This window comes from Anabas testudineus, chromosome 2 (genome assembly GCF_900324465.2).
Source record: "Anabas testudineus chromosome 2, fAnaTes1.2, whole genome shotgun sequence".
NCBI classification, from domain to species: Eukaryota; Metazoa; Chordata; class Actinopteri; order Anabantiformes; family Anabantidae; genus Anabas; species Anabas testudineus.
The window spans coordinates 29,871,815-29,885,896 of NC_046611.1; the positions used below are offsets into that span (position 1 = coordinate 29,871,815).

Sequence of the window (14,082 nt, forward strand, 5' to 3'; positions counted from 1 at the left end):
TAACTTTACTGTGAGCAGCAACGTACACAAACGTAACAGACGTTCAACATATTGCAGCACGTGTACAGTAACCAGAAGAATTGAAACACTGCTGTGAGAAAAAGCTTTAAAGGTATTGTACAAAAAGGTGAGGAGCACTTTACTACAACGTATTTATGTACGGTATGTTATTACCCACATGATTTCCAATAAAATTCCACCCCTCTTACACACTTTAAGTTTCTGCCTCTTCTGAACAGCGGCTCTTTGCCTCTTTTTAAGAGATGATGAGCGACACGTGCACACATACACAAAACACAGTGTCTGACCAGGAGCAGCAGTCAAAGTAAAGACTATGGGGTCACCGACAGAGGAGGTCAATGAGAACATCCTTGTGTGTGTGTGTGTGTGTGTGTGTGTGTGTGTAGCAAAGGGTTGATTGGATTGTCACTGTGCTGTATTTAGCTCGTACCTTAAACACCTCCCTGGAGATTTACCCTTCAGCTACAGTAATATGAAACCAATCGTTAACCATGTCGAGTTCTACCTAAGGTTTTAGGCGTCCTTGTTCAGCACGGAGTCATTATCATCAACGCTGGTCACCTTCCACCATCAGCAACTTCATTTCTCATGAGCATGCACAGACACACACCCTTACTTCCTTGCCTTCCAGTCGAGTCCTATCGTAGCGTTGCTCAGAGATGAGCCCTGATGAAATCTATCTAGAAAGAAAATCGATGCCTCATCATTTAAGCTCGTCATTTCTTACAGACTCTCCTAATTTTCTACACCTCTGTTTTTGCTTTAGCAACTGTGTCATTTCCATCTTCTCTTTTGTGTCATTTGGATTGTTCAGTAATAAGCAGAACGAGTTGATGGCTTTACATGCGCTCATTCTGAAATCTCTCATATTCACTCACACACACTCTCATATATTTAGAATTAATGTTCTGGCAGTTTCATGCTTTCCTTTCAGGGTGAGGTTCAGGGCTGACTTTCACCACTTCCCCTCCTCGTTACCACATCAGGACTCAAGTTGCGCTATAAAAACACCAGCGCAACCACAACCACCTCTACACACATACGCACACACAGACACACACAAAGTGCACACCAGCCTGTGTTTGCAGGTAGGGCCGGCCCTCCCACACTACTGGGACAACATGGAGCAGCTCTCAGTCATGACTAGAATAACAAGGAGCTGCACAGAATTCAATTAAATGTTGTGCTCTTTCAAAAGCTACCACCCACCTGCCTGCACGCACGCACACACACACACACACACACACAAACACACACACTGCGCTGTGCGAATAGTAACGCATATCCACTACCAACTACCCACTCTTGTATGCTTTGGTCCTCCCACATACACACAGGAAGGCCTGCATACACACGCAAATATCAATTCTTCCTTTCTCCAGAGCCTGCACTGTGTGTGTGTGTGTGTGTGTGAGCTGTGTAATCCCATTGTCCTGTCCCGTCAGAGAAGCCTGGACCTTCAAGTGTTGTCTACAAAGCAGTCGCCTGATTGGCTGCTGGAAGTCAACCGCTAAACCCATAAAAACGTGTGACATCTTTTTACACTCCCTTAAACGTTCACCTTTTTGTCCTTCCAGGGCCTCAGAGCTACCGTGCGTCTGGACTCAGCAACGTTTTCTCTGTGTTTGTCATTTGGTTGATCCACGACTGAAATATCTTAACTGCTGGATGGATTGCCATGACATTTGGGCCTGACATTTGTGTTCTCCACAAGATGAATTATAATAACTTTGGTGACTCTCTGACTTTTCATCATCTGCTCAAAATGTCCCCCAGTTATACTTCATGTTTAATAATCAGCAAATGTGAACGTGCTGAGCAAATACAGGGAAAAAGATTTTTTAACATCAGCTGTTACACATCATAATACAAGCATGCATTCAGGACACAACCATGCACATCTACTGGCACGCCAGTGTTGGGAAAGTCAGCAGGGGTGGCTCCAGAAATATATGCATGAGGTGCCTGTACCCCGCCCCCCAATCACAGAAGGGGCCCTGAGGTGGGAAATAAGTTCAAATATGTCACACTTTCAAACACTTTTAGAGGTAATGAGTTGTACATGTGTTGACTTTAAGACATGACAAATGAAATGCTATGCGTTGTGACATGAAACTATTGCAACTACTACAATCGTTTGTGTGCTCTGTTGACCATCAACGGAGGAGAAAAACTGTGCAGCAAACATCCAGATGTGTGTAAAAGGCTGTGATTCACTCTGCAGCAGACATCTGAACTCAGATAATCCAGATCTGAGACCTGTCACGTGCAGGTCTTCTCTTTTTTCTCCACCCTCATCCATCGTTCTTATTAGGAATGTGTCCGCTATCTCCATCCCGCTGTGCTCAACCTTTGCCTCCCCCCCAGGTGTACACACTTTGCCAGAAATGACCTTTAACCTTGGCCTTTGTCTGACTCCACCGGGAGACGTTTGCGTGTGTGCGTGTTTCATGGGAGTGTGAGACGAGGTTAAAAGAGGAGATGTTGTGTGCATTAGCAACCTTGCTCATCACACCTCCTTTCCACCTTCCATTTACCTCTCGCACACCTACATCACTCCCTCGCAGCCTCCGCTCATTCTCTCCTCCTCACACACATTGCACCATCATACAGTGGCAAGAAAAAGTATGTGAACCATTTGGAATTTCATGTTTTTTTTGCATTAATTTGTCATAAAACGTGATCTGATCTTCATCTTAGTCAAGAGTATTATGAAATATAATGTGCCTAAAATAACAACACAAAAAATTTTTTGGATCTTTTATGTCTTTATTGAGAACAACCATAAAAACCTCAAAGTTTGTGAACCATTTGAATTAATTACTGCTCGACCAGCAATAACCTCAACCAGGCGCTTCTTGTAGGATGAGACCTGCACGTTGTTCAGGAGGAATTTTAGCCCATTTTTCCTGTAGAACTGCTTTAGATTTGTCATATTCTTTGGATTTCTCATGTGCGGCTGCTGACGTACAGACATTCTCACATTATCCTGAAGAATTATTTGATACACTTGGGAATTCATCTTCCCCTCAATCACTGTAATCTGTCCAGGCCTTGATGCAACAAAGCAGGCCCAAATCATGACGCTTCCTCCAATTCCAATTCCAATCATGCCCTCAAATTTTTGGCTGTCACTCGGGGTTGTTTCTTTACCTCATTAATGAGTGTTTGTTTTGTTCTTGGGGTCATTTCGACTGGCCGTCCACTTCTTGGTAGAGTAGCCACAGTCCCAAAGTGTCTCCATTTGTAGATTGTTTTCCTAACTGTAGACTGGTGAATTTTGTGTCTCACATCACTTTGTTACACTTTTCAGCTTCATGTAAATCAACAATTCTTGATCGCAGATCCTCATAATGCTTCTTTTGGCAATTCATGGTTCACATAAGCACATTCTTCTTGTACAAACTCAAAAAGTTAGAGCGTTTTTTGTCAGTCGATGTAGCTCTAGTCAACACTTCCAAACTACTACTAACATCTGACTTCAGTTGGCTTTTCGGAGGTCATTTTTCAAAGGGTTCTCATACTTTTTCAGCTATCATTATGAGGTTTTTATGGTTGTTCTCAAAAACAACTTGCCATATATATTACATGTGGCATCTCTGCCTCTCTTCCAGAGGCTTGGGCAGCATCTGGTGCTGTGTCTAAGACACAAACTCTAAAGGCTCCAGAGCTTTTTACATAACAGTGAAAAAGTGCAAATAATGAAAGGAGTCTCTATTTGCTAATTAGGGAAAGACATAAAGAAAGAAAGTCTTGTTTGTGATAATTTCATATCATCATTGGGTTACTATCTTACAACAAGCAATGGCAGGAACTAAGAGCCACATTTGAAAGTGGTTTTTACACAACATATGAATCACATGGAGGAAAGTGGTGATTTGAGCCAGTGGGGAAATTGAACAGCCCATTATAAACTGCAGATGTAATTGTTTGTGTGTTATTCATGATATTCCATTGGTGGAAGTAGAAAAACATTGCGTAGGGAAGCAAAGGGGGTGGTGTGAGGTTTTAGCAGCTTAGCCAGGGGCAGGTGGGTGAATGACTCCTTGTGAGTAAATGCAGGCGTGCTTGTTTGTCACATTACCATAGCAGTTCAAATTGTATTTTATTTATTTAATACACATTGCTACCCAAATTACAGTGCACCCAGACATTTTGAGGCTGTAATTTGTGCTAAAGGTGTTAGCAAAAAAAAAAAGTATATATATATGTAAGACAGAAAATATGTGTATTTAAATTACAAATTTTCTGAAGCCAAATCATCCAAGTGAAGCTACAGTGTGGAATGAAATATGGGCACTACTTTGGTGATGGTGATGGCATTCATAGAGCTTAACGGTAATAAGATGATAGTTCATTAATTGATTCATTCAAACAGTTCTTTTAGCGACTTGAGGACAGAACTTTCTAATAATCAACACATGCAGCAGAAACAGAGCAACATTAATATTCATTCAGTCACACCATAATAAAAAGAATCTGTTGGTTTTTTACTTTATTCAGATTAGACATAATTAATTCAAATAAAATGTTTGTATAGAATTAAAAATATTCTTTAGCGCAGTTTATAAACAAACTTTTGTGGAAACTGTATATTTCTAATTTACATGGAGCTTTCAGTGCGAGTTGTGCAGGTGCATGTCAGTCAGCGTCAAAGCACTCTCGGCGTCGGCTACACTTCCCCTTCATCTTATTTTTAAAAAGAGCTTATTTTAGAAATCATCTGAAGGAGTGATGCACAACATCCTGAAATACATCATCAAATCTTACTTGGGGACATCATGTCTTTGCTCCAGGGATGCCAAAGTGGCTCATCTTGCCCTTGTTCTTTATCCTGAAGAGAAAAGTGCCAAAACTGTAGTGATGGGGTTTTCACATCAGTAGAGATGTGTTCTGTCATTAGAAATGAAAGCAGAAGAAAGAGAGCCTGACACTCGTTTTTGTGCTTAAACTGACTAAATTAATGCCAGTTTTTATCAATACGCTTTGTATCAATCATACAGACACACTTTCATTTGCTTCTCTTATCATAACCTTTAATGTCCCTAGAAATGAGGCTCCGAGTCAGAGGAAGGGCAACCGAGGGAGCTGAAGGGAAGGAAGGGGGGAGGGAATAAAACAAGATGATGAGGAGGGATCCTAATCAGCGCAGTCAGTAGCCATTCTCTCCTTCTGTCTCCGTCTGTCCCCATTTCCTGAAGCTCTTTTCATTAAGACACCGGAGGCCTCATTTCTGCCCCGGCGTCCGTAAGCGCTCGCGACCTTTTGCTCCCTGCCTGAGCCCCCACTCGTGTTTCCTGATTGGCCTTCGGTCCGCATCTCTGGGTTCTGTTGTGCCCCCATCATCATTAACTGGATGTGTCCTGGGGGGCATTGTTGCCCAACGTGGATGGTTTGGAAGTGAACCAGAACCCAGAAGAAGGAACAGAGGGAGGCAGATTTTATCCTTAACAAAAGGTGGGTGTGTGAGTGAAGAAATAAAGAAAGCAATATAAAATCCCCCGGAACGCGTGTGCGTCATGAGTGTGTCTTTTCTTGTGACCCCCTCCCATCTCAGGAAGGAGAACAGGTTGGAGCCCCATCTTTTTGTGCCAGATGGCTCCACATTGACAAATCAATTAGGCTCCACCTCATCACCAGGGGGACCGGGCTACAAGCCTGCCCGCCTTCACCCCCACCACCCTGGGGTCCTCGGTCAAACCACTCCTCCATCTCTCCTCACCTTAATCGCCCCCCTGATCCCCAGAAAACAGTGCCTGGGTAAAAGAGGGCGAAGAGGCAAGAAAAAAAAAGCTAAAACAAAGAAGCTGGCAGCACATAAATCACCTAACATCAATATGGATGACTTCCATGCTAATGCAGAGGAGACCTGGAGAGAAGCAGTGGCAAAAGCTTGATTTTGTGAGTGTGTGTGTGAGTGTGTGTGTGTTTACAAGCTCAGTCAGAGCAGATTTGCCATGTACTGAAGAGCCAAGTGTCTCTAGCTGTTTTTCCTTCCCTGTGTGGAGGTGGGCAAGGAGGAGGAAGATGAGGAAGAGGAGGAGGAGGAGGGAGGGTGGACGTTCGGGGAAGTTAATCCAAGAAGAACAAACAGCTCAGCCTGGTGCAGGCGTGAATCTGCGCTGCAGTGGAGAAGGAGAATTCATGTTCTTCACTACACCCTAGTGGGAGAGAAGAGACGCTGCAGAGAGAAGGATGGACAGAGGACGACGGACAGGAGGACACTTGAGCTGCAGAAATTCCTGATGAATTTCATTACTGCTGAGAGGTTTGATTGGAGTCAGACATGCATGAACAGAGCTCTGTTAACAAGAGAAAGACTGGGAGGTGCTGGAAAAACATCCAAGTAAGTTTGAGATTATTTAGTCAAAAATCCTTACTGGGTTTTGAACGCTCACCTAAAGATGTCAGTGCACAGACAGAAGTTGTTTTAGTATGTTAACATGCTGAAGATGGACGCTACTGTAGCACAATGCAAAGCAGAAAGAAAAAAAAAAAAAAAAAAGAGTAAACTGCGTGAAGTCATGATCCGGGTCCAGGAACAGACTCAGAATAGAAATAAAGAATTAAATGAAGCTTCAAATTTGACTTTCTCCTTGGCCACTGTTCAAATGTTACACGAGCAGCACCTCTGCAAAGTTTTCTAACCCGCCTGAGCACAAGCTATATGAAGAGGAGGATGGAGAGTCTGGGGGGGGGGCAAGAGTTTAATAAAGGCAACGAGAGAGATATTAGTGTTCTCACAATGCTGGCAAGTGTTTCCAAATTCTCCACGTGTGTCATCCACATCACAAACACTTTGAGGTGAGGCCTTGAAGGAGCGGAGGGGAAGGTGGGAGGCAGGTCTACGCGTTGGGAGGGGCGGCAGGATGGAGAGATGTGTGGGTGCCCTCCTGGCTCCCAGTGTCCCTTTACTCATCCGATCTGGGGGCAGAGATGAGAAAGAAGGAGCGAGCTGATGCTGAGACCCCTGGGGAGAGATTAGCGCTGACAGCACAACAAAGAAGAATTATGATGGGGGCCCTCAGCTCTTCGACAAATTCAAATGTAATGTATGGCTTTAACTGAGCCAAGGAGGATCAACATAATATATGATCGACCCACTTTGCGGTGCGCTCCGCTGGCAGTGATGTAAAAGCGATTTATGCCCGTAAAAATGTGCAGGCTAATTAAGTAAGACGTTGGCACAGGAGCAAATCAAATGAGCTTAGCAGAGAGCTGGCAGAGAAGTACCCCCTCCCCCCCTCTGAAAGGTTTACCTGCGCTGAGAGAAAGAAAACTTCCACAAGTCAGAGGCACAAGTGTTACCGATCAAGAAGTGTCTGATCGAATGTGGAGCTGTTGATCCTTTAATTCAATTCTTGTTTATAATTTGTTTAGCCCCCCCCCCCCCTTCCAACAGCACCGAGGGGCCCGGGGCCTCTGTAATTACACAGGGGCCTTTCCTCCAATCAGACAGCTGTGTTGAAAAGGCTGTGGGTGAAATGTCCTAATTACAGCCTCAGAGGAGAGCGGCTCCATCAGGGGAATACGTGTGCTGCTAACAGATTCTTGAGCCAACAGTGCTAATGAGACAGAGAGGAAAACAGCGAGCCACCTCCCTTCTCACATTAATCAGAGCACCTAGTTCTTTCCGTCTCCCTGTCAGCTCTTATCGTTCCCGACCTCACCCTCACATCTCCATCCAGGCCGCCGGATCACTTCGCTGCTGCCGCTCTCCCAGACTTTTTGATTTCCCTTTTTCGAGGCCGCTGGCTGCACCTTGTTCTAAAAAGAAAGCCACGGAGCATGTTCGCAGTGTAATCATCACTTAAAGGCTCCAAAAACCCCAGACACGCCACTAACACATAATTGCAGGGTCTCCTGAGGGTGGAGGGGTGGTGGAGTGTGCCTGTGCAGAGGAAGGAGGGGCAGTCAGCTCAGCCCATTTCTCTAATGAGGCTGTGTCAGAGACCTACACAGGCTAACTACCACCTAAGACCCATGGCACTCCCCATCATGGAAAAGGCAGACAGTGTTAATGTTAATATTCCAGCCGTATTCAACCACCACATGACAAAGCCAAAGAGGGAAATGTGTGTTTCTCTCCCCCTAGCAACAGTAGGAGTATTCAGCCGATCGTGGTCCCCCTCCACCTCTGCATACGTACAACGCGCCACTGTTGTCTTTGTGTTCTCGCTCTCAATCTACAGTTAATTTCCCCAGACCCCCATAGCAGCTGCTGCAGGTAGACCTCAGAGAGGTGTAACACAGGGCCGCGTCTCTATTCTCTGACCTGCCCTCCTCCTTCTCCAACATGGTTCCAATACTCAATCACAGCAGGAGAAAGACAAACACACACACACACACAGTAGTGAGGCGGTGAGGATCTTCAGCAGATCCCGATGGGGGGGGAGCCGCCTCACTCTGTAGAGGTGTGTTTCTCTGCTACAGTATCAGCTGTAACTGTCCAAGGGTAAATAAATAGATATTCTGGAGAGCGGCCATTATCTGTCACAGAGCGCTGATACAGTCTTGCCTTGTATTTATTGCCTACTTAATGCACTTGATTGTATTACTAAAGCTAAGAAGGAAAAAAAAAACCCACTGCCAGCTAGAAGGTACTTTCAGCATCCTGCAATTACCTTATGTAAATCCTTGCCAGGAATGTTGATATTGCTATTTAAAATGCATTGAATTTCCATGGAAAATGATCCACTGCTGCCACCTGAAGCTCATTAATAACTCCGACGAGCCAGGCTGACATTTGGAATACTTACACGCTTACTTAGCATTGCCACGCATGCGAGCACACGACCTACGGTGCAGCGCAGCTATGACAGCACATTTGGAAAAAGGATGGTTTTGAATTAACTTGCGCCAGCAAATGAGCTACTTCTGCAGCGGGAACCAATTCTTCTTCTTCTTCTTCTTCTTCTTGTGCTTGTAAGCCATCATGTGATATTTGGGGTGGGGGTTGGAGGGGCTTCCATGTCTTTGCTGCCCACCTGCACCTGAAGCCACTCCAGCTACTCTAGTAATAAGTGGAATTGTATTTCTAGTCCACGCAGCTTTGGAGAATGTGCAAACACCTCTGACGTGTTTCATGTCTGCACCTGTGGAAGAAAGCTGTTGAAAGTACCTCACCAGGCGAGGACGGTCTAACATCAAGACACCGTCTCTCTGCTCCATGAGAACCGTAGGATCCAGTGTTTTTGGAATTTGTGCCACATTAAAGGACATTTATCTTGAACATCTGCTCCCTTGATTTGGACCATTCTTGTGTGTTGTGAGTCAAACTAACAGTTTAGTGTAATGTTAATTGGTGGACAACACCTTTCCAGAAATAGAAATAGTCCCACCACTGGTTGGAATAATCCAGAGAATGCAGTTCCTCTGTCGCCCACAGGGTGACACCACGTAGGACCTGCTCCGAGGGCCGGAGGTGGGATCCAGTTGCAGTCAGTTCTGCCTGTGCCTCAACATTACCCTCATGACCAGCAGTGCTACTAACACTGTTGAGATAAAGGCACTGGAGCCAGTGGACCATCAGTCCTCCTGTCAGGCCAGCTGTTTAGCTTGGAGGGTGGGTGCGGGGGTGTAGGCAGAGCCTGTTGTTGCTGTTGCTGTATATTAGGCTGTAAAAGCAGTTAATGTGTCAAATGAAATATCCCATGGTGCCTCTCCCATTTACGAATTATTTATAACCGTGTCAGAGAAGTTAGGGGGGAGAAAACATCAGTTGTGCCTTTGTTTCGAATGTAAACCTGAAGCTTCCGTTTAAACTCAGTGGTTACGAGCTGCACCAACATCGACGGCTCACGCTCAGCAACAAACAGGTAAAGTCAGGAACTACCTGTCGAGCATAATGGTGCTTTTAGCATCACAGGACATTTGTATATCAAGTTAGAGTGAATACTGACGTGATATTCTTTAGGCTTTAGGTCAAACGTGACTTGAAATTGATGACACCCTAACACTTGGTATTAAGTGTTCTAGTGCTGTATCCATTGTGTTTAAAAGTGTAAACTGCATCGTTAGTGTCAATAATAGATGCAGACACATTCATATGTACAGGATAGTCTCCAACTGACCGCAGCATCCTCTGCTGGAGCTGCCCTCACTCACTGAGCTGGTAAAAAGCAGTGGGTAAAGTACAGAGGTAACCTCACGACCAGTTTTTCCACATCCAGCCACTTTGCTGACAGCCCACCTGCAAATGAAGTGGGGGGGGAAGCACTGAAGATCCATAAATCTTTTATAGACCATAATGGCTTGTACACATTACCTGCCCACACCTCAGCCTCCACGGAGCAGACCGGGCCAGCGCTGAGCACATCAGGCCTGAAAACCACCACGAGCATATGGAGCACTTCAAACACTCAAAGCCTCCCCGGGCCTGAGCTGTGGTCGCACCCATGAATTATAGAAATGATCTAATTGTTTTCTCATTTGGAAATTCTGGGGGCCCACCTTTTCTGTGTCTCAGTTTTAACTGCCTGTGGTTTCCAACGGGGGACGTGATTCAGTGCTGCCTACCTCCGACACATTTGTTGAATTCAAGGTGGTCCGTCTTGTCAAAACAGAACCAGAGCTGGCGAACTGTAAGTCAAACCCGGTGTAGTAAATTAACACGTCGGGAAGAGAGGGGAGGGGTAAAACTGCACCTCAAAGACAAGCGGCTGTGATCAGAGGAAGGTGCTAAATGCACATGGAACAAACCGGGGACTGGATAAAAAGAAAAAAGTTTTGGCTCCTCAGAGAATCCTCCGAGAAGATGATTACTGCCAGGAAAAGAAAAATAGTCACGGTGACTGAGAATTATGAGATGCTACATCAAAATAATGAGTTAGTAGGTTAAAAAAAATCAGACCTTTAAAGTGTAATTATGACATCTCATCAAAAAGAGTCCTGCATACGCTTTATTAACATCCACAGACGCCCATCAGATAAAGAGTTTGAAAAATAGAAGACGCAATCATGACAAAGAAAAGTCAAAAACATATTTTACTAAATCCAAACTATGAGAGCGTAGGTACATGACAACACAATAAATCAAAACGTTTGAGCTCTCTCATGCATTCACTTTTAATTTGTGCATTATTCAGTGAAAAACAGTTCTGAAAAGCTTGTTTGTCTTTTTCCTTTATCGTTTGTCTTCAACTCCTCCAGCTCAGTGTTGGCAAAAAAAAATAGTCAGTGCCAAAATAAAAACTATCGCAGTCTCAGGCTGAGAGTGACATCGCTGACACCAGGTGTGACCAAACTGTTGGTCAAGCCAATAAATTATGGAAACTTTTTGGGCGGCTGTCTGTTTCATATTGTGCGTCTAGGTGTTGCTGTGAATTCACCTCACTCATCTTTTTTTCCACAAAACACCAGTAAAAATCTAAATAAGAGTGAAATGATGAGATCATAAGCCAATTACTGCAGTCAGTAAAAATGTTAAATAGGTGGAACGAATAATCTCATCATGATAAAAAATGTAAAAATATCATTATGTCATCATTTGACTTTTAAGCTTTTCACTTCACTGGCGCACACACACACACACACACACACACACACACACACACACACACAACCTGCAGCAAAATAAAGCCAGAGCTAAATGTAATCTCTCTCCGTGGCCTGCAGGAAGCAGCTTTGCTCAGCACTCACTCCGCCTCGTGCTTCTTAATCAAAACTGGCACCGTGGCAATTACCTAATTAGACATCAATTAATCCACAGCCTTCAGGTCTGCAGCCACGTTTGACCTGAGGAACGACAAAAATACCTTCGAAGAACGCAGAAATCTGATTAATGGAAGCTGCGCGGCAGAGGTTGAGCCGCATTTTAGAAATCTGCAGAAATATACTGCAGTTCATTTCATAATTAACAGATAGGAATATAAGTGATTGAGACACGAAAGCTTAATCACTCAATTCAATAACCAGGGTATCAGTGTTGAGTAGATTAATTCAATTATGTAATTAAAGGCGAGGGAAAGGTGAAGCTTTAAAGTTGATTGAAGGTTAAGCGGCAGACTCACCTTTCTTCCTTTGTGCACCAACATGGAGCTTCACATTTACACAGACACACACTACAATTAGGAGTCGGAGTATTTAGTCCGTCTTCTTTTTTTTATTAGACATAGCAATTTCACAAACAGCAGTTAGCCTGAAAATTACATTCAAAATGTGCAGCTGACCATGCGCAAACACTCCAGATACACCTTCAAACTAAAGTAACAGTCGATCATGTGTTTTCTTTTTTTACAATCTGTGTATTCTCATGTTTAAATGTACAAAATCAAAATGGTCTTCCACTGGTTCACCGTCAAAGCACACACACCTCAGTCACGACAGCACATTTTAACAACTAGTTTCTGTTACTGTACATATGCACTGAAAGGTTCTTAAAGGCTCTTCTTTGCGATATAACACCCATAACACTCAACATGTTGAAATCTTTTCAGTACCGTTTCCCTTCTCTGAATACTTTTTACATTTTAGCTTAGATGAGAAGGGCATGAAGAGTATCTCACACACACACACGCTCATACACTCACACACACAATACTTGTGAAATAGCAGTTCCCAGAAATCCATTTTCTTGTTTTTCCAGTAAAACCAGGACCTCTGTGATGTTTCCTACCACTGAAGAAACCAACACTGAAATTCATCGATGGGCTGATGGGCACCGGCAGCTGAGCGGAAACTTTACCAAAGCACGTTGGACTACACGACACATGGTTTGTACAAAGTGGCAAGACGTGACGATGCTTCTACTCCAGTTTAATTCCATTTAGGTTAATTCAGTCAAACACACTAACAGGGGGCTTGTCCTCCATCCTTCAAGTCATGGGACGCTCATATCACAGGGTTAATTAACACTGGTTTAAAGGGGGAGTGGAGGTGAGGGGGGCGGGGGGTGCAGCAGTCACTACAGTAAGTATCCAGTTCATTCAAGTGCCAAAAGACAGTTGACATAACACTGATTTTTTTCTCTCCACCTGATCCAAATCCACAGAGGGGCTCACACGTCGACAGAGAAAGCTCCACGAGGGGAAAAAAAAGGATCCAGTTCAGATTCAACTCGGCCTTCCAGCAAGGATGGTTGCCGGTCGGGTTTTTAATGCCACAGAAGCAGTGAGGTGCCGCAGCGATCAATCACAGTCCGAAGGGTGTCGCCGGCTCCGCGTTCAAGCTCTAATGACTGTACTGGCCACAGGGATCCAGTGTATGTGGAAAAAACACCCGAATACTCAAATCCACCAAAAGCACACAGACACCTGCACGCTGTCGCTATGAAACACTGTTCGTCTTCCACACCGCTACTCACAGCAGGAATTGCATCTGGTAAAGCAGGTGAAAGCTGTACACCTTTTTTTAAATTCACCTCCAAAACTTCTGTAAGTGCAACATTTTTGTAAACGGCCCTGTTCATGAGTGGAAGCGTCACTCTCTTCTCCTAACTCGCTTGGTCCACAACAACATTTAGTTCAGCCAAAGAAAAAAGGGGAATAAAAGAAAAGAAGTCCGTGTTTGGTGCCCTACTCTTCTGAGGGGGCTCCTCTACCTCCCGAAGATGCTTTCGTACTCGAGCAGTATGAGCTCCACTATCTGGTTCTGGTAGACCATGTGGACCGCGATGTTGCCCGTTTCGGTCTCAGGCCTGAGCAGCGTGGGTCCGAACACGATGGCCACGCTCTGGGTGGTCATGCGGTTGGCCTCTCCGTGGTCAATCACCCTGGGGGGCAAGAGAAGCAGAACATGAGGACATTCAGAGATGGATACGTGTCAGTATTAGGTGACGGTGTATTTGTTTGGTCAGGTCTTCAGTTCTGGGTGTCATGGAGGAGAACAACACAACACAACACAACACACAGTCTTTCCACACACATTTGGTGCTTAAGATTGAGCACCTAGGCAAGCCTCACGACACACACTTGGTAACACTGTTCAAGGCTCCAGGCAAGAGCATAATAGCCTTTTCAAATAGAATCTACATCCTCGCATGCAGATGCACAAAACAATAACATTCATAGAAGAAAAAAAAAAAAAGATTAAATCCTGCTGCTGATATATGTAAACCTCCAT

The 14,082-nt window shown here is 44.4% G+C and overlaps 1 protein-coding gene across 4 annotated transcripts in view; it reads right to left on the reverse strand.

Moving 5' to 3' along the window:
* Nucleotides 1–12,109: 12,109 nt before the first annotated feature.
* The window catches only part of arhgap12b (Rho GTPase activating protein 12b), a 47,051-nt gene continuing 45,078 nt past the window's right edge, over nt 12,110–14,082 (reverse strand). For all 4 annotated transcript variants that reach the window (XM_026362715.1, XM_026362712.1, XM_026362711.1 and 1 more), the window contains one exon: nt 12,110–13,732. In XM_026362715.1, the coding sequence (XP_026218500.1) occupies nt 13,558–13,732 (175 nt within the window). In that variant the 3' untranslated portion in view covers nt 12,110–13,557. The remainder of the gene's footprint in view (nt 13,733–14,082) is intronic.